The sequence below is a fragment of the Oculina patagonica genome, chromosome 13 (genome assembly GCF_052425735.1).
Source record: "Oculina patagonica isolate OP01 chromosome 13, crgOcupat, whole genome shotgun sequence".
In the NCBI taxonomy this organism is placed as follows: domain Eukaryota; kingdom Metazoa; phylum Cnidaria; class Anthozoa; order Scleractinia; family Oculinidae; genus Oculina; species Oculina patagonica.
Window position 1 is genome coordinate 10,780,330 of NC_135770.1, and position 26,947 is coordinate 10,807,276.

General features: G+C 40.6%; 2 protein-coding genes across 2 annotated transcripts in view; both read left to right on the forward strand.

The window, feature by feature from the left end:
* Positions 1-2,134: 2,134 nt before the first annotated feature.
* Positions 2,135-26,947, forward strand: part of LOC144635423 (uncharacterized) — a 54,443-nt gene continuing 29,630 nt past the window's right edge. The window contains exons 1-7 of the mRNA XM_078494532.1: positions 2,135-2,360; positions 2,505-2,986; positions 5,541-5,670; positions 7,450-7,953; positions 9,353-10,201; positions 12,610-13,959; positions 14,422-14,694. Coding sequence (XP_078350658.1) covers positions 5,589-5,670; positions 7,450-7,953; positions 9,353-10,201; positions 12,610-13,959; positions 14,422-14,694 — 3,058 coding nt within the window. The 5' untranslated portion in view covers positions 2,135-2,360; positions 2,505-2,986; positions 5,541-5,588. The remainder of the gene's footprint in view (positions 2,361-2,504; positions 2,987-5,540; positions 5,671-7,449; positions 7,954-9,352; positions 10,202-12,609; positions 13,960-14,421; positions 14,695-26,947) is intronic.
* On the forward strand, positions 14,705-21,273 carry LOC144635424 (uncharacterized; the record flags this gene model as incomplete). The annotated part of the gene is made up of 4 exons (XM_078494533.1): positions 14,705-16,147; positions 16,414-16,514; positions 17,100-17,432; positions 18,212-21,273. Coding segments are annotated over 4 exons (1,995 nt in total), but the record flags the coding sequence as incomplete, so codon positions are not given.

Below are 26,947 nucleotides of genomic sequence, written 5' to 3' on the forward strand. Positions count from 1 at the left end.
AAATGGTCGGCTTATGGAAAAATCAGTTTGTCAAATATGCAGGAAGAATAAGAGTAAATTTATTAAAGGAGGTGCTATTTCAAAGCGTAAGCCCCCTTCTGCTATTGTAAAATATGACATGAGATAAATTTCGTAACTCCATCACCTAGTTGTCAAGGAAGATTTTAGAGGGAAGCTCAAAGGAAAAAAGGTTCTGGCATTGATATTCAAAAACACTTATCAAAACTTGGAGAATTACATATGAGAACACCTACAGGAAAAAAGTACAATTATTGTGGACCTGGTACTAAATTAGAAGAAAGATTAGCTTCTAACGATCCTAAATATAAAAATCCAATAAACAATCTTGATAGCATATGTCAACAGCATGATATTGACTACAGTAATTCAAAATCACTAGCTGATAAACATAAGGCAGATGATCTTATGCTTAAGAGAATATCAAAAATACCATTTAAAGACCGTCCGTGGGGAACAACAGGGGTACAAGCTTTAATCGCTAGTAAAAGAAAAATCGGATTGGGTATAAAAAAAAGAAGCCAAAAAACGGAAAACGGCGTTGAGTAAAAATGATTGGTCTCAACAATTAGCCGATGAGTTACATAAACCAATCAGACGAAAATTTAAAACTAGAAGAGTAATATCAAATGGAATTGACGAGATATGGTCTGCTGATTTAGTTTTTATGGATAAACTTTCAAAATGGAATAAAGGTTATAAATATCTATTGACTATAATTGACGTATTCAGTAAATTCGCTTGGGCTATACAATTGAAAGATAAGAAAGGTGCATCAATAACTAGCGCTTTCAACAATATTATCATTAATGACAAGCGTAAACCTGAATATCTCTGGGTTGATAAGGGATCTGAATTTTATAACAAAACATTCAAGGAATGGCTAAAGCAAAATGATATTAACATGTATTCCACTTTTAATGAAGGTAAAGCTGTTGTTATTGAGAGATTTAATAGAACTTTGAAAAATAAAATGTACAAACAGTTTACTATTCAAGGTAATACACAGTATCTTGAAATACTACCAAAAATAGTAAAAGAATATAATAATACAAAACATAGCTCTATCAAAATGACACCCATAGAAGCTTCAAAGAAAAAGAATGAAGGAACTGTTTACTTTAACCTATACGGTGATATGGAGCCATTATCAGCTAAACCAAAATTTAAGGTTGGTGACAAGGTCCGAATATCTAAGTATAAACGAATTGTTTTCGATAAGGGTTATACACCGAATTGGAGTGAAGAAATGTTCGTAATTACTAAGATCCAACATACTAATCCCATTACATACAAATTGAAAGACCTCAGAGATGAGGAAATACAAGGTAGCTTTTATGAACCTGAATTATTAAAAGCAAAACAGGATGTATTCAGAATTGATAAAGTGATCCGTAGAGACTACAAAAAGAAACACGCTCTTGTCAAATGGAAGGGATATAATGATGACTTTAACAGCTGGATTCCAATGAAAGATTTACAACATATTTAAACGCACTATTAATGATATAAGAAAAAAATGTGTCCTAATATTATATGAATAAACCAGAAATACAAAACAACAAATTATCTGATTTAATCAATGAAATAATATCAAATCAAGATACGAACAGTTGCTCTAAACATACAATATCTATACTAAAACTTGTGATAGCCCTCAATCATAGAGCTCAATTAAATGAAAAAATATTATTCCATCTACAATCCATCTCAAATTTAAATTCCATAAAAAACATCTTCGAGCTACAACAACTCAGTAATCATCTAAATTCTCAAATGAAAAAAATTGATATTTTAAAATCACAAAAAATTCAAACATTAAAAAAATAGAAATCATTATAAGAGATGATAATATAGATATAACTGAATGTTGAAATGACCCATCCACTATAAACGCACTAAGATGCAAGATTTTTAAAAAAGAGTATAAGAAGTTTTCAGGCTTGGTTTTACAGGCTTGGTTTTCTAGGGTTTGAATTTCAGTTTTTGATTCTAATATTTGATTCCAATATTTGAATCCATTTTTGTCCCATATTTTGTATCCAGCACTGGAAGTAGTGATGTACTACATCTCTAAGGCAAATTTGCCTCAGAGTGTAGTACATTACTACTCATCTTTTGCTTCAACAAGCCAATACGGTTCTATTTATTATTTTAGTCTTGTTCCAGTTTGCAAAGTGTACAGTAATTTCTTAGACTTGAAGCCGTGAACGTTTGTTAGAACAAGCGAATAAATGTCGACATATTACAGTTTGCAACATGTATGTACTACGGCCGTAAACTATCGATTGAAATGAACAAACGAGTCAATTTTCTAATATTATTTGTATACTATTTTGCAGGTATCTGGGAGGCCATGGGTTCGATTCCCGTCGGGGACTCAGAATTTTTCTTTGTCCCATGCTCGAGTCATGTTGTACACTTCATCTTCATTATTTATTACCGAGCTTAAAAATTTACCATCTTTATTATTTACTATTTTGCAGGTTTTGCTACTTAAAACATACGTGTATTAATTTTGCATAGCCGGGCACCAAAGATGTTGTTTTCTACTTGCAGTATTAAGATAGTAAAAGCTCTCATCTTTTGCTTCAACATGCCAATACGGTTCTATTTATTATTTTAGTCTTGTTCCAGTTTGCAAAGTGTACAGTAATTTCTTAGACTTGAAGCCGTGAACGTTTGCTTGAACAAGCGAGTAAATGTCGACATGTTACAGTTTACAACATGTATGTACTGCTCACTTTTCAGAAGCCGTAAACTATCGATTGAAATGAACAAACGAGTCAATTTTCTAATATTATTTGTGTACCATTTTGCAGGTTTTGCTGCCTAAAACATACGTGTATTAATTTTGCATACCCGTTCAACTTTATCATCTTAGATATATTGGTCACGCTACCTTGACTCGACTTTCAGACATCTCTGCCGGTCCCGACGGTGTCCGTCTCAGAGAGAGTTGACTGTAGTAAGTATCCCATATTTTGTGTTGTAAAAACTTTTATACTTGAAGGAAACAATTTAATGATGGAAGTGATACCTTGTTGAGAAGTGTTTTTCTCTTTGTACAAAAATTAAAGGGACAGTGTCACGAAGATGCACTCATTGTTATAATTAAGCTGAAATAAGAAAGACATGAAATTATTCTCCAAGATGTAAATAAACCGCAATCAATGGTTTTTAAGAAATTGTCTTACAAGTAATTAAAACTGTCGAACTTAACATTTATTTTTGATTGACGTTGGTGAATTGCGTTCTAAAGAACCTTTCTGTCAGCACGTTTACCGTTTAATGCATAAATTAATTGCGGTTTGATATCAGAATGGAGTGAACGAGTGAGGGAATTCGATCCACAACATAACCTCAGTGCCATTTGATAAAAAGGAGAAGGAAAACCCTGTCTACAGCGGGTGCCAAAATTCAGGATGGCAGGCATTTATGTACGTTCAACGCACGTAATAAAAAAAAACTTTTTACGCGACAGTCAAAATTTGCCAAAGTACGTTTTAATGCACGTTTTAACACACGTAAATATTTGCGCGACAGCGGAAATCTACCTAAAGAACGTTCAACCGATATCAAGTGGGTGAATACCACATTCACGTACGAGTCATTTTATAAATTCTTCTATCAAGATTTGAGTGGGCCTTCCCGGCATCTCAATTTATAGCCTCTGTGGCCTGATGCTAAGCGCTTTCTTCCACCACTACGTTCTTGTAATTTGAGTCTGTAGCTCAGTTCCATATTGCTGGAAATTTCCGAACTTCATCTATAAGAAGTGCTTCTACATCTGAATATTTTCCCATGTTTACGTTGACAGCGATTTAAAACAATATGGCGTCGAGATGGCAAGTGGTGTCATGTGAAAAAAATCCAAAAGTATGATTGGTTAAATCGCTGCGTAACCGCAGACAGCCGCGAAAAAACTTGAACTCGGTTCAACTTTTTCGAAAACCCTCATGATCGCTATGTGCGTATACGTGCGTGTAACGTACGTAAATTAAGAGACCTTCAGATCCACATTTACTGCGAACATCTAACCACAGTTTGACGTTAGAAGTTTGCGGTTTGCCGTTAGCACATTTCTTGATTTAAATGCGAGGGCCTCTCCCTTTAAGCCAGGGCCAGCGCAAGGTCGTGCCGCGTTTCAGGCCAGCGAAATGGTCGAGTCATGTTGTTATGAAAGTTTATATCATGACTTATAAGATAACGTTCTCGCCCATTCATCGAAAATAATTAAAGTAAGACAACATAAGAATAAAAAAGGTATTTTGTAGAACACAGACGAAATTACAACTTTTAGAAAAAAGACTTGCCCCACATAACTTTAATATCTGTACGTGACACAAACATATTGCAGGCTAAAAAATCTTCAGGTAAATCACTTACGTGAAAACCTACCTCTTGCCGTCGAAAACGTGCGCTGAAAACCTCAAACGTTACCTCGGGGCCTGGTCACGTGACTTCTAGACGTTCGCGTTTTGTGCTATACGTGGATTGGAAATTGGACAACGTAAAGTCAACGCACGTAATCGCGCGCAAAAAATTTCATTTTTACGTTCGTTTATTATAATAATTTTCACGTACGTTGACGTGCGTGGAAAAATAGCGACAGTGGAAATCCACCTTTACGTACGTTCAACGCACGTAACAAAATTTTTTATAACTTTTTACGCGAGAGTGGAAATTTGCCAACGTATGTTTTTTAAACGCACGATGTATGTAAATATTTACGCGACAGTGGAAATGTCAGTACCTTTATACACATGTGCCTACCAATACAAATATTAATATTGAACTACATAATGATATTGTATATTTATCAACACGAGAGAACATTGTTATGTGTATACCAACTATGACTTCGCTACTTTAAATAAGTCAGTGTAAAAGAAATACTTTTATATAATACTAATAGTATATTTGAGAAACAACTCAACATCGCAACGTAACCGCAACATATCCTAATTGTGGATTTCCACTGACACGTAATATTTTACGTGTGTGACAATGTATGAACGGCTTGCGTAAAAGTGTACGCAAGCCGTTCATACATTCTCTCTAAAAATATTTACGCACGTGAACGCACGTAAAAAATTACGCGTCAGTGAAAATCCACCTTAAGAAAAAAAAAAAGGATAAAATACATATTGGCCAAGCCTGCGTTGCAGCCGAACGTGGTATGCGACGCAGGCTGATATTAACCAGGAAGTCAATACTTTTAATATCATTCATAGCCGATATAAGTGATACGATCAGCCAAAAATGCATTCTTAATTGCCATGGCAACTCCTAAACCAATATGCTGAATTTCAATTTATATATACAGTGGAGACTGTTTAGATAAAACCCTTGTATAGGACCCTCATTCTTAGTTTGCTTCAGGAAGCTATATCGTTCTCCTGTTTACAACAACCATTTTTCTTCAGTAAGTTTCAAAAGTCAGCTGAAAAGTTGATTTTCAGTATTCCGAGCATAATTTTCCTTGCCAGAGAACTATTCCTCTTTTTTTCAATATTAAGGCCACAGGTTATTTTTGGAATTGAAGTGCGAAAACAACACGACGTGACATGATGATCATTATGCCGTCGAATAGGTTGTTTTTAGCCTTGCTCCTGTTCTCGCTTTCATGTCAGACGTCACTGGGCCAAGGTAAGTTATAATGACGATTCAAATATCATTTTTTGTGGCGTGAGGTTTTAAGGCTTAGTACCTAACCGAGAAGTATTACCCACTATTATTCACTCGGATCAATGTGCATATGCTAAGGACAGATTGATATCAGACGCCCTTCGCAACATAGACGACGTTATGTGGTACACGGAAATGAATAAGATTCCCGGCTGGTTAGTTGCTATTAATTTTGAAAAGGCTTTTGACTCGGTGAATCAAGGCATAACAAGCCTTCAACTTTGGCCAGACTTTTATCAAATGGATAAGAACCTTTCACAATGGCCAAAAAGCTGTGTTATAAACAATGGATTCACTTCAGCGAGGAGTACGACAAGAGGATCCACTCTCCCCGTACCTGTTTATTGTTGTTATGGAAGTACTGTCGATATCGATACGAAAACTGAGATGTGGAAATGAAAGGATTAGTGGTAGACGAGTAGAAATTTAACTCACTAGCTTTGCGGATGATCTTACGACGTTTTTTGAATGATAAAAGGATAAAGATTCTCTAAAAAATTATTGCATTAACTTAAGCTTTTCGGTAGATGCTCAGGCCTCAAACACAACATCGCAAAAAGACATATACAGTATTCTTAAGATTCCTAAGCCGTCAGAACCACCTAAAAATGGGCAAGATAAAATAAAACGTCTTGCAATGATAAACGATATCGACAAGGGGGGATTTAGGATGACTCACCTCCTGGATTCTTGTTTAAAGAACGTGGGAGGAAGCTTTCTTCTGAATTGTAACTTCGATGTTTCTTCTATCCCCGTTACTATTCCCTGTTTCTGTAAGGAATGCCTTAAGGTCTGGATTACCTTGATGGAGTGGGATAATAAAACTTTAAACGGTGTGTTAGAACAGCCAATATGGAACATATAAACTTATTTGCATCCAAAACAAATCGGTCTATTACCCAAAGCTGATAAAGATGGGAATTTTAACAATTGAAAATACGTTAACCGAGCCAGGAAACTTCCTTGATTTTAATGAGTTGAGGCAGAAAGAAACAACATTTATAATGGCTAATTACTTTCTTTGGTTGGGAATCGTTCCCTTGCGTGCGGCGAAGGATGATTAAGGCGCGCAATATCAGTTCATTTTCACAACCAACACAGCCAAGGAATCTTCATTCCGATCAGATACGTGTCAAGTTAATAATGTTCTTGAAATTCAAGCTTTAACTAGTAAACAAATATACAAAAAACTTGTGACCAAGAGAACATCAGAGCCAACAAGCAAGGCCAAGTTTACAGCTATCGTTTCTGAAAACAATTTGGACTGGGCAAACATCTATTAAATTCCGTTGAACTCGACACTTGATACGAGAACTGGAGCGTCTCAACTCAAAATACTTCACAGAATTCTTTTTACCAATTCAGCTCTTTTTAAGGTTAAAATATCCGCCACTCCTCTTAGCACCTATCGTGGCTTGGAGAGCGAAACCCTTGAGCACCTCAAACGTTGCAACTGTATCATTCTACTCTACTTGGTTAAATTCCAAAAATAAAACTTAGGGTAAAAGCTGTTAAAATTGATGCTAAACGTTTTCGATCTGTTCGATTATCATCAGACTCTGATGATGATCGAACAGATCGAAAACGTTTAGCATCAATTTTAACAGCTTTTACCTTAAGTTTTATTTTTAACCCTTAATCGGCGAAATGTATATATGGTTAAATTCCAGTTTTCGTGTTATTACATTAATCCGACTATGCTGAAAAATTAATATTATATGTTCTACATTCTCTTACTAGCAGGCCTGTCCTTCTTTGAACAAGATTGTCTGGACTCACACAATTACTTTCGATTACTGCACTCGGCATTTCTAACTATGACCTGGAATGATGATATTGCCCAAGGTGCACGAAACTGGTCTCAGTTTCTTCTTCAGAACCAATCGCTGCTACATGAAGACGCCGTCTTAAACAGTCAAAATCTTGGAGAAAATCTCTGGCGTGTGCTCACCTCACCAGCACAACCCATATGTAGCAATGCATCTGAAACCTCATGCGTCAACTGCAGTCAAGTAGTAACAGAATGGTACAATGAAATTTCAAACTACAATTTCGATACAGGAACGGCAATCAATTCAAGTCTGCCATGGCTTCATTTTACACAGGTGGTTTGGAGAAGTTCTATTGAGCTCGGGGTGGGTGTGGCTTCTGGAGGCGGACGTCACTATGTAGTGGCCCGCTACAAGCCAAGAGGAAATGTGAATGGACGTTTCGACAGAAATGTGCCACGACTTCTGCCAACAAGTTTGTAAACAGAATCAGTGTTATTCATATAAAGGTTTATTTGTATTTGATGGGAGTTGGGTGTATGTGTACGTTTTGTGGAAAAAGTAACGTTTCAAGATACCCTTATTTATATGTTATGAAATAATTCTTCAAATTGAAATGCAATTATTAATGTGTAAATGTTGTTTTTAAATTGGTTGAGAATTGTTTCATATGCATGGTTTTTAAATTGTTTGAGAATTGTTTTATATGCATGGCAACCTCTTAGGGAGCGGTCATAAATTATTGGGTGGAGGAAAAAGATTGGACTCCAATTTGGGGAGCGCCAAATGTTTTTAGCCCACGATAAGGGGAGGGTAACACGGAATAAATTTATTACTTTTTAGCATGTTTGACATTTGTAGATGCATTTTAAGTCAGAAGGCCTAAAATAATAATTTTCCCGGGGGAGCATGCCCACGGCCCCCCTAGCCTTGCTTGAGTTAAGGATCAACAGCTGTTTGGTTCAGACTTCTCAAGCCTCGTGCATTAAGCCTGAGACTGGCACAATCACTTGCAATCTCACACTGAAACGACTATTTCTTGCATGATATTATTTTGATTCAAACGACCCATTTTGATCATATCTATTTGTATTATTGCACGTTATAAACAATCGCCTTAAAAACACACGATTTTGCTATTTTTTTCTGTTTTTCCTGCTTCACAAAGCTCCAACAGCTGAAAAAGTTAAAACAGGAATCTTAGTTGCTGTTCTGAAAGCGCCATCATATTGCTACTCAGAATCGCAGTAAAGTGATTTAAGAGGATTGGAAATTGAACATTTTTCTAAGGAAGCATGCTCCCAGACCCCTCTTAAGGGCACACAACTTCCCTATAAAAAAATACAGTGAATTACAAACAATGGTTTCACCTTGCTGTGTTTATTCTTTGATGTGCTCATTCAAAGGACGAGGGGGGGGGGGATGTCACAATTTTGTGGTCTCTGATTTGGGTAGGCTCGCAAATCACTAGACTCCAATTTGGGAGAAGGGTCACAATTTTTGAGCCCACTTATTAAAAAATTTACCTGCCCTCCCCCCAGTAATTAATGACCGCTCCCTTAAGTCCTTCTACAGGGACCTCACTTTTCATAAGTTGTATCGTTATTAGTTTTCTTTTACTTTATTAGAAGATGAAACTGTATTTGTATGATGACTTGTTTACTTGTTTGCCCCTGAAATATCTTTTACCGTCTATGCCTGAAGTATCTGTTGTCCTATTAAAGGTAAACGTGGTAAAGCGAATAAATTTACAAAGCAACGACTGTAAGTATATTTAAAGATCCAAACAGTAAATTAGAAATCGAAAAAAAAAACTACCGTCATTCTTAATAACTTTTTAACCTTTTATCTACTCCCCCCATCAACGACAACAGGTCCACCAGATACTACAACAGCTCCACCAGATACTACAACAGCTCCACCAGCCACTACAACAGCTCCACCACATACTACAACAGGTCCTCCAGATATTACAACAGGTTCACCAGATACTACAACAAGTCCACCAGCCACTACAGCAGCTCCGCCAGATACTACAACAGCTCCACCAGATAGTACAACAGCTCCACCAGCCACTACAGCAGCTCCACCAGTTACTAAAACGGCTCCACCAGATACTACAACAGCTCCACCAGATACTACAAAAGGGCCACTAGACACTACAGCAGCTCCACCAGCCACTACAGACACTACAACAGCACCACCAGATACTACAACAGGTCCACCAGATACTACAACTGGTCCGCCAGATACTACAACAGCTCCACCAGATACTACAACAGCTCCACCAGATACTACAACAGCTTCACCAGATATTACAACAGCTCCACCAGATACTACAACAGCTCCACCAGATATTACAACAGTTCCACCAGATACTACAACAGGTCCACCAGATACTACAGCAGCTCCACCAGACACTACAACAGCTCCACCAGATACTACAACAGGTCCGCCAGGCACTACAACAGGTCCACCAGATATTACAACAGTTCCACCAGATACTACAACAGCTCCACCAGACACTACAACAGCTCCACCAGACACTACAACAGCTCCACCAGATACTACAGCAGCTCCACCAGACACTACAACAGCTCCACCAGATACTACAGCAGCTCCACCAGACACTACAACAGCTCCACCAGACACTACAACAGGTCCACCAGATACTACAACAGTTCCACCAGATACTACAACAGGTCCACCAGACACTACAACAGGTCCACCAGACACTACAGCAGCTCCACCAGACACTACAACAGGTCCACCAGATACTACAACAGCTCCACCAGTTACTACAACAGCTCCACCAGATACTACAACAGGTCCACCAGATACTACAACTGGTCCGCCAGATACTACAACAGGTCCACCAGACACTAAAACAGGTCCACCAGACACTACAACAGGTCCACCAGATACTACAATAGCTCCACCAGATACTACACCAGGTCCACCAGACACTACAGCAGCTCCACCAGACACTACAACAGGTCCACCAGATACTACAACAGCTCCACCAGTTACTACAACAGCTCCACCAGATACTACAACAGGTCCACCAGATACTACAACTGGTCCGCCAGATACTACAACAGGTCCACCAGACACTAAAACAGGTCCACCAGACACTACAACAGGTCCACCAGATACTACAATAGCTCCACCAGATCTACGGTCCCCGACCGCGCTCCACCAGAGCCAGAACCGCTCCCCCCGCTCCAGAGCCACGAACTACAACTGGTCCGCCAGACACTACAACAGGTCCACCAGATACTACAACAGGTCCACCAGATACTACAACAGCTCCACCAGATACTACAACAGGTCCACCAGATACTACAACAGGTCCACCAGTTACTACAACAGGTTCACCAGACACTACAACAGGTCCACCAGAAACTACAACAGGTCCACCAGATACTACAGCAGCTCCACCAGATACTACAACAGCTCCACCAGATACTACAACAGCTCCACCAGATACTGCAACAGCTCCACCAGATACTACAACAGGTTCACCAGACACTACAACAGGTCAACCAGAAACTACAACAGCTCCACCAGACACTACAACAGCTCCACCAGATACTACAACAGCTCCACCAGTTACTACAACAGCTCCACCAGATACTACAACAGCTCCACCAGATACTACAACAGGTCCACCAGATACTACAACAGCTCCACCAGATACTACAACAGCTCCACCAGATACTACAACAGCTCCACCAGTTACTACAACAGCTCCACCAGATACTACAAAAGCTCCACCAGAACTACAACAGCCCAGAACTACAACAGGTCCACCGAACTAAAACAGGTCCACCAGACACTACAATAGGTCCACCAGACACTAAAACAGGTCCACCAGACACTACAATAGGTCCACCAGACACTACAACTGGTCCTCCAGATACTACAACAGTTCCACCAGTTACTACAACAGGTCCACCAGACACTACAACAGGTCCACCAGACACTACAATAGGTCCACCAGACACTACAACAGGTCCACCAGACACTAAAACAGGTCCACCAGACACTACAACAGTTCCACAGCAACAGGTCCACCAGAACTACAACAGGTCCACCAGACACTACATAGGTCCACCAGAACTACAATAGGTCCACCAGACACTACAACAGGTCCACCAGACACTACAACAGTTCCACCAGTTACTACAACAGGTCCACCAGACACTACAACAGGTCCACCAGACACTACAACAGTTCCACCAGATACTACAACAGCTCCACCAGATACTACAACAGGTCCACCAGACACTACAACAGGTCCACCAGACACTACAACAGTTCCACCAGTTACTACAACAGGTCCACCAGACACTACAGCAGCCCACCAGACAACGCCACCAGCCACCAGATACTACACAGTCCACCAGACACTACAACAGTCCACCAGACACTACCAGTCCCCCTCCGTCCCCGACCGCGCTCCACCATTCCCGATACTACACAGGTCCACCAGATACTACACAGGTCCACCAGATACTACAACAGGTCCACCAGATACTACAACAGCTCCACCAGACACTACCAGTCCCCAGATACTACAACAGTTCCACCAGATACTACAACAGGTCCACCAGACACTACAACAGGTCCACCAGACACTACAACAGTTCCACCAGTTACTACAACAGGTCCACCAGACACTACAGCAGCTCCACCAGATACTACAACAGGTCCACCAGATACTACAACAGCTCCACCAGACACTACAACAGGTCCACCAGATACTACAACAGCTCCACCAGATACTACAACAGGTCCACCAGATACTACAACAGGTCCACCAGACACTACAGCAGCTCCACCAGACACTACAACAGGTCCACCCGATACTACAACAGGTCCACCAGATACTACAACAGCTCCACCAGACACTACAACAGGTCCACCAGATACTACAACAGCTCAACCAGATACTACAACAGGTCCACCAGATACTACAACAGGTCCACCAGATACTACAACAGGTCCACCAGATACTACAACAGCTCCACCAGACACTACAACAGGTCCACCAGATACTACAACAGCTCCACCAGATACTACAACAGGTCCACCAGATACTACAACAGTCCACCAGATACTACAACAGGTCCACCAGCACCAGCTCCACAGACACTACACGTCAACAGATCTAAACAGGTCCACCAGATACTAACAGCTCCACCAGACACTACAACAGGTCCACCAGATACTACAACAGCTCCACCAGATACTACAACAGCTCCACCAGATACTACAACAGGTCCACCAGACACTACAGCAGCTCCACCAGACACTACAACAGCTCCACCAGATACTACAACAGCTCCACCAGTTACTACAACAGCTCCACCAGATACTACAACAGCTCCACCAGATACTACAACAGTTCCTACTGATACTACAACAGGTCCACCAGACACTACAACAGCTCCACCAGATACTACAACAGTTCCTACAGATACTACAACAGGTCCACCAGACACTACAACAGGTCCACCAGATACTACAACAGCTCCACCAGATACTCCAACAGTTCCTACAGATACTACAACAGCTCCACCAGATACTACAACAGTTCCTACAGATACTACAACAGGTCCACCAGACACTACAACTGGTCCACCAGACACTACAACAGGTTCACCAGATACTCCAACAGGTCCACCAGACACTACAACAGCTCCACCAGGCACTACAACAGGTCCACCAGATACGACAACAGCTCCACCAGACACTACAACAGGTCCACCAGATACTACAACAGGTCCACCAGACACTTCAACAGGTCCACCAGACACTACAACAGGTCAACCAGACACTACAACAGGTCCACCAGACACTACAACAGGTCCACCAGACACTACAACAGGTCCACCAGACACTACAACAGGTCCACCAGACACTACAACAGGTCCACCAGACACTACAACAGGTCCACCAGATACTACAACAGGTCCACCAGACACTACAACAGGTCCACCAGACACTACAACAGGTCCACCAGATACTACAACAGGTCCACCAGACACTACAACAGGTCCTCCAGATACTACAACAGGTCCACCAGGCACTACAACAGCTCCACCAGATACTACAGCAGCTCCACCAGATACTACAACAGGTTCACCAGACACTACAACAGGTTCACCAGATACTACGACAGGTCCACCAGACACTACAAAAGGTCCACCAGACACTAAAACAGGTCCACCAGACACTACAATAGGTCCGCTAGGAACTACAACAGGTCCACCAGATACTACAACAGGTTCACCAGACACTACAACAGATCCACCAGATACTACAACAGGTCCACCAGTTACTACAGCAGCTCCACCGGATACTACAACAGGTCCTCCAGATATTACAACAGGTTCACCAGATACTACAACAAGTCCACCAGCCACTACAGCAGCTCCGCCAGATACTACAACAGCTCTACCAGATACTACAACAGGTCCACCAGACACTAAAACAGCTCCACCAGACACTACAACAGGTCCACCAGACACTACAACAGGTCCACCAGACACTACAACAGGTCCACCAGACACTACAATAGGTCCGCTAGGAACTACAACAGGTCCACCAGATACTACAACAAGTCCACCAGATACTACAACAGGTCCACCAGTTACTACAGCAGCTCCACCGGATACTACAACAGGTCCTCCAGATATTACAACAGGTTCACCAGATACTACAACAAGTCCACCAGCCACTACAGCAGCTCCGCCAGATACTACAACAGCTCCACCAGATACTACAACAGGTCCACCAGATACTACAACAGCTCCACCAGACACTACAACAGGTCCACCAGACACTACAACAGGTCCACCAGACACTACAACAGGTCCACCAGACACTACAATAGGTCCGCTAGGAACTACAACAGGTCCACCAGATACTACAACAGGTCCACCAGATACTACAGCAGCTCCACCGGATACTACAACAGGTCCACCAGACACTACAACAGCTCCACCGGATACTACAACAGGTCCGCTAGATACTACAACAGCTCCACCAGACACTACAACAGGTCCACCAGATACTACAGCAGCTCCACCGGATACTACAACAGGTCCGCCAGATACTACAACAGCTCCACCAGATACTACAGCAGCTCCACCGGATACTACAACAGGTCCGCCAGATACTACAACAGGTCCGCCAGACACTACAACAGGTCCACCAGAACTACAGCAGCTCCACCGGATACTACAACAGGTCCACCAGATACTACAGCAGCTCCACCGGATACTACAACAGGTCCACCAGACACTACAACAGCTCCACCAGACACTACAACAGGTCCACCAGATACTACACCTGCTCCACCAGCAACTACAACAGGTCCACCAGACACTACAACAGGTCCACCAGACACTACAAAAGGTCCTCCAGACACTACAACAGGTCCACCAGACACTACAACAGGTCCACCAGACACTACAACAGGTCCACCAGACACTACAACAGGTCCACCAGACACTACAACAGGTCCACCAGACACTACAACAGGTCCACCAGACACTACAAAAGGTCCTCCAGACACTACAACAGGTCCACCAGACACTACAAAAGGTCCTCCAGACACTACAACAGGTTCACCAGACACTACAACAGGTCCACCAGACACTACAACAGGTCCACCAGACACTACAACAGGTCCACCAGACACTACAACAGGTCCACCAGACACTACAACAGCTCCACCAGATACTACAACAGCTCCACCAGATACTACAACAGCTCCACCAGTTACTACAATAGGTTCACCAGATACTACAACAGGTTCACCAGACACTACAACAGGTCCACCAGATATTACAACAGGTCCACCAGACACTACAACAGCTCCACCAGATACTACAACAGGTCCACCAGACACTACAACAGCTCCACCAGATACTACAACAGGTCCACCAGATACTACAATAGGTCCGCTAGGAACTACAACAGGTCCACCAGATACTACAACAGGTCCTCCAGACACTACAACAGGTCCTCCAGACACTACAACAGGTCCACCAGACACTACAACAGGTCCACCAGATACTACAACAGGTCCACCAGACACTACAACAGCTCCACCAGATACTACAGCAGCTCCACCAGATACTACAACAGGTCCACCAGATACTACAACAGGTCCACCAGACACTACAACAGCTCCACCAGATACTACAACAGGTCCACCAGACACTACAACAGCTCCACCAGATACTACAGCAGCTCCACCAGATACTACAACAGCTCCACCAGACACTACATCAGCTCCACCAGATACTACAGCAGCTCCACCAGATACTACAACAGCTCCACCAGCAACTACAACAGGTCCGCTAGGAACTACAACAGCTCCACCAGGCACTACAACAGCTCCACCAGACACTACAACAGCTCCACCAGACACTACAACAGGTCCACCAGACACTACAACAGCTCCACCAGACACTACAACAGGTCCTCTAGGCACTACAACAGGTCCTCTAGGCACTACAACAGCTCCACCAGATACTACAACAGCTCCACCAGATACTACAACAGGTCCACCAGGCACTACTACAGATCAGGTTCCGGAAGATGCCGTCAACAATGCTGCTGTCATGACGATAAAGAATGCCAATTTAGTTGAGGTAAATAATACCGTTACAAAATATACAAGACCAAGTTTATGAGACTCATATAGGTCTGTTTTGGACATTCCATTACACACTTTCGAAGGCATTTTTTTTTCATATTTTCTTTTAACATTACCATTTATTGTAATTATGTCAATATTTTTTAGTAGATAATCATCAGTAAGGTTTTTTAGAACTTAATTAAAATTGCACATAGTAAATAGAAAAAAGAGATAAAGAAAACCACACATTTATTATATTCTTATACTTTCCTTTCATAGTGGGACGATGTTCTTTCTCAGCGTTTTAAGGAAGTTATTGCCCAGGTCGTTGTAGATTATTGCGAACAAGAAAACTGCTATTATTCTAAAGTAAATAAGAGGTGAGTTTGGTCATCTCGTAAGGCCTGAATTTAACTAACTACCCTTGATACCACAGATTTTTGTCGCGCGTTTTCTCGGTTAACACAGATGGCTCAATCGACCGACCGCCCACATTGGGCGGAAGACGTCATCTACCCACCCTGATATAATCAGGAATACCTCTACTAAGACACTTAAATCCCAACGCTAAACGGCGTTTTATTACCTTTAAATACTTGTCTTAAGTTCTGGATGGGCAATTTTTAATTCTTAAAGGAGTTCAGAAGACTTGATGGAAAGTGATTCCGTGACCAATCTGTTTTCTCGTTTCCCCAAAGGGTATTAGTGTTCAAGGAAACGTTTAACTTAATCATTGTTCAAAGAAAAAATTATATTTAACTTTAACCTAGCGTTGTACTAGCATCTTATTTGTCTCATGCTACAGCTACTGAGATGAGCTTCGGCAGTGACTGCTAGTTAAGCTCGAAAGCGCGTTTACCCTTAATTACCCGTGACTCTCTAATTGCATCATACAATAAACACAACACGTATCAATAGAAGCGCTGTAACAAATATTTAACATTCTTTTTAACAATTTGACATAGATCGATTAACAGTGGTAACATGTCAGCAAGTGTTCGTCTTTTAAAAGACTTTCCTCGAAAACAACACTCTGATCTGGTCGTAGCTTTTTACGTCACCCTGCATCCCAACGAGCAAGAAAACTACATCATGACTCAGGAAGCGTTACTGCGGGCTGTGAAACTGTCAACAACAGCAGTGTCATCCGGGATCCATAAGAAAGTTTACAACATCCGAGCATATCAAGTGGATGAACACACCCCTCCGCTTCGTGAATCCCGGGTGAAGTGGATCATAATTGGTGTATCTCTTGCCGTTACTGTTGTCATGGTGACCGTTGTCGTCATTGTTTACAGGTAACCAATCAAAAGTTTTATGCAAATACAATTTTTAATTAACTATTTTCGTTTGAACAGGTGAAAAAGACAAGTGCCGTTTTGGCAAATCTTCCTAAAGAAAAGGTATTTTATAAACAAATCCTAAAAAAGCACGTGCCAGCATGACGCAATATGGATACGTTATGTTGCTTAGCAACGTCGCTGCCGAAAACCGTGGGCTCAGACAATTCTTGTAGTTGGAAATATTTTTTTCAACTTCTACTTCTTCTCTCAACAGGTCGAAAATTCATTTTTTTAAGAAAAATCTATATCTACAAGGGACTCAAAATTATTTTACATTCTTCCGTGCAGATTAGATTCGATCTTATCAGAAGTCAAGTGGAAGCTGTCCCCGGCTTCTAATTGGATAACGACTGCACGAAAAAGTGTGAATTAATTACAAGTGTTAACACCTTTTGTTCTTATTGCTATAATCTATCTTTATTTTAAACGAGGAATATTCTTGTATTGCGCACATTTTTTCTATATATATCGATGATCTGTAATAATAATAATCATCATCATCATCATCATCATCATCGTCATGATCATCACACTTTATTAATGTGTCTCTTACATCTAGCAGTGGGAGACTCCCACTGTTAATAGGGGACATCTAACTAAAACTATTTAAAGTGAGTCTTCTAAAATGAATCTGTTTAGGTGAATTGAATGCATGTCGATCTAGCACTATTTTTGTAATTAAACTTACCACATTGTTCTTTATTACACTTTCACTTCCTGTGTTTTTTTTGTAGGCGACGCAGAGGAACGTCACGTCGGCTGGCCATACAAGACAGAATATCATCGGAATTTATTCTGCGTCAGTTGGCTCCAGAATTCGAAGAAACAGGGTTTCCTGGGATAACGAACTAATTTTCTAAACTGTAAACTAATGTAGTAGCAAGCCCTTATACATATTTACATCAGACTAGCAAATTTCGCCCCAAGCCTCGCTTCCGAAGAATAGACCTGTAATGTTTCTCATTACCGAGTTCCTTAAGCCCGGTTTTCACTAGCGAAGCAAGCACAAGCGCAAGCATAAGCGCAATCACCCAAAAAGAACAATTTTTGATCCTTGTTCTTGTGGTTGCCGCAAGCACAAGCACAAGCATAAAACTGCAATGCACTTGTGCTTTTGCTTTAGTCGAAGCCGTTTTCACGGTGAAATAAGAGCTGTTATTCTTGCGCTTGTGCTTGCGCTTGTACTTGCGTCGCTAGTGAAAACCAGGCTTTAGGCAGCAAAGACGAAAGGAATACCTCAGGGGGAGAAAAGCGGCACTTTTCTTTGACGGCATTGCGGTACCTGGAAACGGTGCAAGTCTGTGTCAATCAAGCCGTTGCTAAGAAAGACGTCACCCAAAGTTTGTTTTACTCAGAAATATTTAAATATCAATGACTGCGTGCGTGTGAAATGCGAATAGTGGCGGTTTTTGCGTTTGATGTTTCAAGCCGCTGAGATGTTTTCTTTGCATTTCAGCCAGGTTTTTCACCTGATGTTTAACGTCACTGAGAATGTTTTGGCGGCGTGGAATAACAAGAGAAGAATTTTTCACGATTGACATTTTTAAATGTTAAAACAACCAAAAAATGGTAAATCATTTCAGAGTCTCCGGGTTATTTTAATTAGTTAAAAAAACTCATTAATAATTCATAAAGAAAATACAAAAGAAGTTTATGTTTAATGAGTGTCTTTATATCTGAAAAAGTCACGGCTAAACTTTACGTCCAATTTTCTAGGCCAAAATAACCCCAAATCTAAATATTGGTGCAAGAATGAGTTGATCTACATCAGAAGATTTTTATGCCATTCAATAAATTCGCAGTTCGTGTTTTATCAAGTCTAAAACACTCGGCCGCGCCTAGTGTTTTAAACTTGATAAAATACTGCTGCTCAATTATTAAACATTACATAATTCGCAAGCCTTACTTTTGCCAGACTGGTCACCGTTATCACTGTTTGTTTTTTTGATGTCGGGCCAACTTCAAAAGAGGAAACAAAATGCAAATTGCTTTTGTGTTTTGTGCACGGTCAAGACCTATATATGCGAGCTAAACAATGAACTTTGTCAAGCTATTCACTACGCCCTTAGCAACCATTCGATAGCTACTGCGCAAAGTTTGTTGCCTGTTACCGCTATGCCGCATTTTTGAGTCGTGTAACAAAGAAAGTTTCTTTCCACCACCCCCCCCCCCCCCCCCGGAATACCCAAATGAAAATAAACTGAGATGTTATAGCTTTAAAAGGAATTGCATGTAATCCAGGCTTGGAAGTGAATTTGGAGCAACTGGCATAATCATTAATGAGAGCTTTCACATTTCAAAGTGAATGGCAGTTGCCACTATTCTTATATTCAGTAGATTCTGAGTGTTATAAAGTAGGACCGGGGAGAAACACCCGTATAAAAGGAACAGAGATGCTCGTCTACACCCTTAAAGGAGACCAATCTGGGCGTGTCTCGAGCTTTTATGACCTCTAAAAGAGACCATTTCTTCAACATTCTGGATTCTTCCCACTATTGTAACGAATAGGCGGCTGGCGAGCCTTAGCGAGGAAGCCACCAAAGGCTCGCCAACAAAAAAACGACGGTGTGTTTTGCTGGCGAGCCTTAGCGAGGAAGCCACCTATTCTTTTCAATAGCGGGAAAAATCTAGAATTTTTACCTTGCAGTCGATAAGTTTTTAATTATCTGGGATATCCACGCCTGCGATGACATCACGTATAATTCCATGTGAAAAGAGATCTAAATGCCTCGAAAATCAGGTGTTTGATAGTGTTTTATTCTAAACGGATCAAGCTAAGTTCCTCGCTGTAAGTAGTGCACATGCCACTTATACCTTATACGTTGAGTTGTATAAATTCAAACTTTACAACTCGGTTTTTCACTGCAAAAATCCAAGTTTTGTAAATTTCAAAATTTACAACTCGGATTTTTTTTCAGTAAAAATCCAAGTTGTAAACATCACTGCGAAAACCGAATTGTGTAAATTTCAAGACGAGGTGGTCAAGTGGATCTGGATCTCACGTGAATAGCGTAATAAACATGGCGGTGCAGGAGGCAAGTTTACTTTGATATTTCATGTTTGAATGTCACTCTTGCTCGCAATGGACTTAGAATCCTTGTTCAGATTTTGGATTTTTCTCCGCGGTAGAGGTATATGTGGAAGAGTCGGTGATCGGAGAGTTAGAAAAACAGAAGGTGAATGCCCTGGTGACAGTGGTGTTCAACAAATTGTAGATTCTAGATCTTTTTAATAGTCACTGTGAAACGTAGGGTTGCTCTGTCTCAAGTGTAAAAAAAGGGAAATGAAAGGTATTTAACTTATTGTATTATAGTAAGATGGTTTTTTATTATATAGCCGCAGGTGTTTTACTGGAAAATAGACCACTCGTAAAATTCATACGAAACTGCATCCGGGACTGTAGTGGCGTATTTTCCATATCCTCACTAGTGAGGATATCGATGACGTCATTTCCCGCCTTTGCACTGTTATTTGTTCAAAACTGCCAAACGCCGGTTGGAAATGGCGAGCTATCCGGCGATTCGTAAAAAAGTTCACTGAAGTCAAAATAAAAGCTTTTAACGCGAAGAAGAAAACTTCACATGACTTGAAATTATTCAAAAGAGCTTCTTGCTTGTGGAAAGTCAGACGAAGGGAGGGAAATCAAGAAATTCCAGCTGCCGAACTACAAGACTTCGCGATCAGAAATCAGTAGGAAAGCGGTGAGTTTGAGCAGAAACGGATTTCAAAACGGCGAATTATTTATTGTCAGTGACATTGATGAAAGCTAATAAACATACTGTTTTTAAATTTACGTTATACGTCTTCTGAAAGCTTCAGTCCGCGAAATTTTGCACTTTCAATTGTTATGTTTAGCCGTCGCTCGTGTTTAAGCTTTTGATTAATAAAAATGTTTTAACTTTTATGTCACGCTTCCTCGACTCGACTTTCAGACACCTCCGCCGGCCCTGACGGTGTCTGTCTTAGAGAGAGTTGACTACTAAAGTAAGTATCATATATTTGCGATGTAAACATTTTTATACTTGAAGGAAACAATTTAATAATAGAAGTGATACCTTGTTGAGAAATGTTTATATTTCTTTGTACATAAATTCAAGAGACAGTATCACGAGAAATCTTCTAAGTTTTCGTGTAAAATATTCTAGAATTACGAGGACACTCTCATTGTTAAGCAAAATAACCTTTAAACAACAAAAGAAAGGCATGAAATCATTCTCCAAGTTGTATATAAACGGCAATCAATGGTTTTTTTAAAAAAAATCTCTTAAAAGAGATTTTTTTTCAAGTAATTAAAACTGTCAAACTTGTAGTCTGTCAGACTTGTAAAGTAGGTTTTAGCAAGGCCAGGCCACGTGCACTATGAATGGATTTACAATTCATACCAACACCTTCATGGGATTTTCAAATTTTTCTAAATCTTGGTGACACTGTCCCTTTAACAAAACAAACTGCACTTAAAAATTATTTACTTATAGAGAAAACGCTCACCATTCCATTGGTTTGTTCCAGGCAATTAAATCACTTAAAAGAATAAAGTTATTTCCAGGGTACCTTTCTTCTTTTAGATAGCATCCTTATATGATAAAAGCCTGAATGTTGAGTACTTTATAATGATACACATAGGCACATGTAATAAAGACCATTCAGCAACTTCTGTTGGAAATACCGTGAGTTATTAGTCTTCTGATTACCGACCTGCAGGGAAGCACTCTAACAGTGATAACTCAAATATCCCATCTGAATTGAAGTAAGATGGTTTTGTAAAGAATTTGCCTTGTTTCTTATTTATATTTACGTACGTAAAACGTGCGTTAAAAACGTACATTCGCAAATCTCCACTGTCGCCTAAAAGGTATTAATATACAATCTTCGTTCACTGTCCAAAATCCACGCGCGCCATTGGTTAAAATCGATCACGTGATTTTCCTTTACCTGTCGTCAGCAAACTCCGACAGTGCAGTATTGACAATAATGCACAAAAATCGTGCATTATTGAAAATGTCTTCAGCTTCAAGGCTTGCAAAAGTGGAAGAAAAAGATATTCCTCAAATTATCAACGATTCAATACCAAAAAATACCAAGAAGAAAACAACCTGGAGTGTTTTCATTTTCAAAGGTAAACTGAAGCTGAATTTTTTGTGTGCGATTGACTTGCTGGCTTGCAATAATTGTAAAAGCGATCGGCTCACCTTGAACAAGCTTCTCGCTGACTGTATTTATGAACGACTCCAGCTAAAGAACAATTTAATGGACCATTTTGAGCTTTATTTATTTTTCAGCTTATTTTAGATTCCTGTATTATTGATCTTTACAGCCTGCATGTATAATTATGTACTACTCAAATTCTTATTATTATTATTCATTAAAAGTCTAGTTCAAAGTTCGGTGAATTGTGTTTTTCTTGCAGTGTACTCAGATTGTATATTAAAAGGGTTAGAGACTGTTAGTTCGTGTTTTGTTGACAAATACACGCACTTGCTGGCCGCACAATGAACTCGAAATTTTCAATACTGCACTCGGCTACGCCTCGTGCAGTATTGAAAATTTCGAGTTCATTGTGCGGCCAGCGCGTGCGTGTATTTGTCAACAAAAGACTCACAACAGTCTCTAACCCATAATTAAAAAGCGTGTCTTTTTTACGTGCGTCGAACGTACGTAGATGCCCGTCATCCTGAGTTTTGGCACCAAAAAGCAAGGAGATCGCGGGTAATTTGATTTCCCTGCCGCCAAAGTAATGGCACCTGCTGGAGAGAAGCGTTTCCTTTTACTTTTAAATCATGGAAACGACGTAAGAGACTCGTAAGAGAAGAAGAAAATACCGCAAGAGATATTGGGTAAAAATGTCGCGTTTTTGTCCACGCACGTTCACGTACGTGAAATTATAAACGTACGTAAAAATGAAATTTTACGCGTGTGGTTGCGTTCGTTGACTTAACGTTGTCCAATTTCCAATGCTACGATTTTTTCTAGGTATTTACGTACGTTACGCACGTTGCGATCGTGAGGGTTTTCGCAAAAGTAGAACTGAGTTCAACTTTTTTCGCGGCTGTCTGCGGTTACCCGGTGATTTACCCAATCATACTTTTGGATTTTGTCATGCCATGCCGACGCCATTTTGTTTTAAATCACCGTCGAAGTAAACATCGAAAAATATTCAGATAAAGAACCACTTCTTGTAGATGAAGTTCGAAAACTTCCAGCAATATGGAACTGACTACTGACCCAAATTAGAAGAACGCAGTAGTGAAAGAAAATGCCTGTCGTCAGGTCACGAAGGCCGTGAATCGGAAAGCCGGGAAGGCCTACTCAAATCTTGATGGTGTCATTCGGAAGTATTTAGAAAATGACTCGTTGTCATATTCACGTATTTCTTTTACTATGATGTGGTATTCACCCACTTGATGACGGTTTAACAGTCTTTTGGTAGATTTCCTTGTCGCGCAAATATTTACGTGTGTAAAACGTGCGTTTACAACGTACATTGGCAAATTTTCTATCCCGCGTAAAAAGTTATAAAAATTATTTCTTTTATTACGTGCGTTGAACGTACGTAAATGCCTGCCATCCTAAATTTTGGCTCCAAAAAGCAAGGAGATTGTGGGTAAACAGTTCTGATAACGGTTTATCTTTCTTACCCAATATCTCTTGCGGAATTTTTGTCTTCTCTTACGTCTTTGCGTACGTAGGTAAAAAAGGAAGGAAATCCTTGTGTACAGCGGGTGCCACTACTTTGGCGGCAGGCAAATCAAAAATTTGCCAATGTATGTTGTAAACGCACGTTTTACACACGTAAATATTTGCGCGACAAGGAAATCTACCGAAAGACTGTTAAACCGTCATCAAGTGGGTGAATACCACATCCCAGTAAAAGAAATGCGTTAATATGACCACGAGTCATTTTATAAATTCTTCCGAAAGACACCATCAAGATTTGAGTAGGCCTTCTCGGCTCCCTGATTCAGTCTCCGTGACCTGACGCCTGGAGTTTTCTTTCACCACCCCATTCTTGTAATTTGGTTTCGAACTTCATCTACAAGAAGTGCTTCTACATCTGAATATTTTCCCGTGTTTACGTCGACGGCGATTTAAAACAAAATGGCGTCGACATGGCAAGTGTTGTCATGTGACAAAATCCAAAAGTATGATTGGCTAAATGGCTGGGTAACCGCAGACAGCCGCGAAAAAAGCTGAACTCAGTTCAACTTATGCGAAACCCCTCACGATCGCTACGTGCTTATACGTGCGGGTATCGTAAGTAAATACCAAGAAAAAAACCTGGCATTGAAAATTGGACAACGTAAAGTCAACGAACGCAATCACACGCGTAAAATTTTATTTTTACGTCCGTTTATAATTTTCACGTATGTGAACGTACGAGGACAAAAACGCGACAGTGAAAATCCACCTTTACGTACATTCAACGCACGTAGAAAAAGGAACGCTTTTTATAACTTTTTACGCGAGAGTAGAAATTTGCCAACGTACGTTTTTTAAGGCACGACGTACGTAAATATTTACGCGACAGTGGACATCCACCTTTATTCACATGTGCCTACTGATTGAAATACATAATTATATTGTGTATTTACCAAGATGAGAGAACATTGTTATGTGTATACAAACTATGTCTTCGCTACTTAGTAAATAAGTCAGTATAAAAGAAATACACTGATACAATACTAATATTACAATTGAGAAACAACTTAAAATCGTAACTTAACTGCAACAAAAGCTTAAGAAGAAAAAAAGGATAAAAGTGATATTGACCTAGAGTGCGTTACAGCCCAACGTGTCATGCGATGCAGGCTAATATTAACCAGGAATTAAATACTTCTAATATCATTCGTAGCCGATATATATAAGTGATAAGATACGCCTGAAGAGTCCATTAACATTCTCAATTGCCATGGCAACTCCCAAACCGATGTGCTCAATTTCTATTTATACATACGGTGGAGAGTGTTTAGGTAAAATCCTTGTAGAGAACCCTCATTCTTCGTTTGCTTCAGGAAGCTATATCGTTATTCCGTTTAAAACAAGCTTTGAAATTTCGTTCCAGTTAATTTCAAAAATCAGCTGAAAAGGTTATTTTCAGTATTCTAAGCAGAAGTTTCAATTTTACCGTTGTGTAAGCCCGGGAAGCTTCATTATGCCGTCAAATATGTTGTTTTTAGCCTTGCTCCTGTTCTCATTTTCATGTCAGACGTCACTGGGCCAAGGTAAGTGACTTTGGCGATTTAAATCTGTTTAAGCTTTAGTACCTCGCTTGAAAACACCGTGGGAATTCAGAGACTTAATGATGAAATGTTAACATTATCGATAAAAGTCTTTCATTTTTCTTTACGTTACTCAAGGATAACATATTTTCAATTATAATACTGTAAAATCCCGGTTACAAGCCTCCCTGCTAATAAGCCCCCCCCCCCCGGTTATAGGCCCATCTACCTGGAAACAAAAAAGTACATCCGATTATAAGCCCCCCCCCCAGATATAACCCCCCCCCCACCCCCCCCCCCCCTCTGCCGGATGACAGTACTGAACAGGGCTAAATGTCGCTTTATTATGCGTTGTTAACTTAAAGACGTATTTCGATCAACACTCCCGTGCCTCGTTTGGAAACGTTTTTTTATTCCGCTTATTAGCCCTCCCGGATATACGCCACTCCGCTTGTATAAGCCTACACAAAACCCCTTACGAAGTTGTATAGGTCCAGGGCTTATAACCGGAACTTTAGAGTATATAATTATCGGCCAGAGATCTGTACAGAAAAGACCGAGGACCCGGATTATTCTCCCAGTACGGTTTCGAGTACGCTTGGTAATAAGAGATTATTTTACGACTGAAATGGATTTTTATAGAAACATGGGAAGGGACAAAAAACATGGATTCTGAGCGAGGTCCCACCGGGTGTTTCGGGTCGAAAAAAAATTCCCCAGGCCGGTAGCCAGGATTTTGCATGGGGAGGTGCGCATTAGCGCCTCCGCCGTGAAATCTCGAGCGCCGCAGGCGCGAGAACGTAGTGGGGTTTGGGGATATCCTCCCCTGAAAATTTTGAGAACATAGCTTATCTCAGACAGCATTTCGTGCGTTTTGAAGACAGTTTGTTAGGAAACAAGGCAGGTAGAAGTGAAGGTACAACGACAATAATTCTGGTACATTTTTAAATTCAAAACGTATTTTAAGAAACAGAACAGCTCCCAGCGAAATCACTTTCGTCCGTGCGTGGCATTTTGCGGACAAAATTGTCCATGGATTGACATGATCTGGCTGCCGCCTTTCTCTTTTTCTCGTTTTGTTCTCTTCGGCCCATTTTATTACGGATTCGTCAAGGAACTACATTTCAATACCGAGTGCCGTATTCCAAGCCCAAGTACCCAGTCTCCTCTTTTTGGTAGCACCTAGGAATATTAATGTGCATTTAGTGAACGGTGCCAGAAAAAATCTCGATTTTGGTCAAAGCGGCTCGCAAA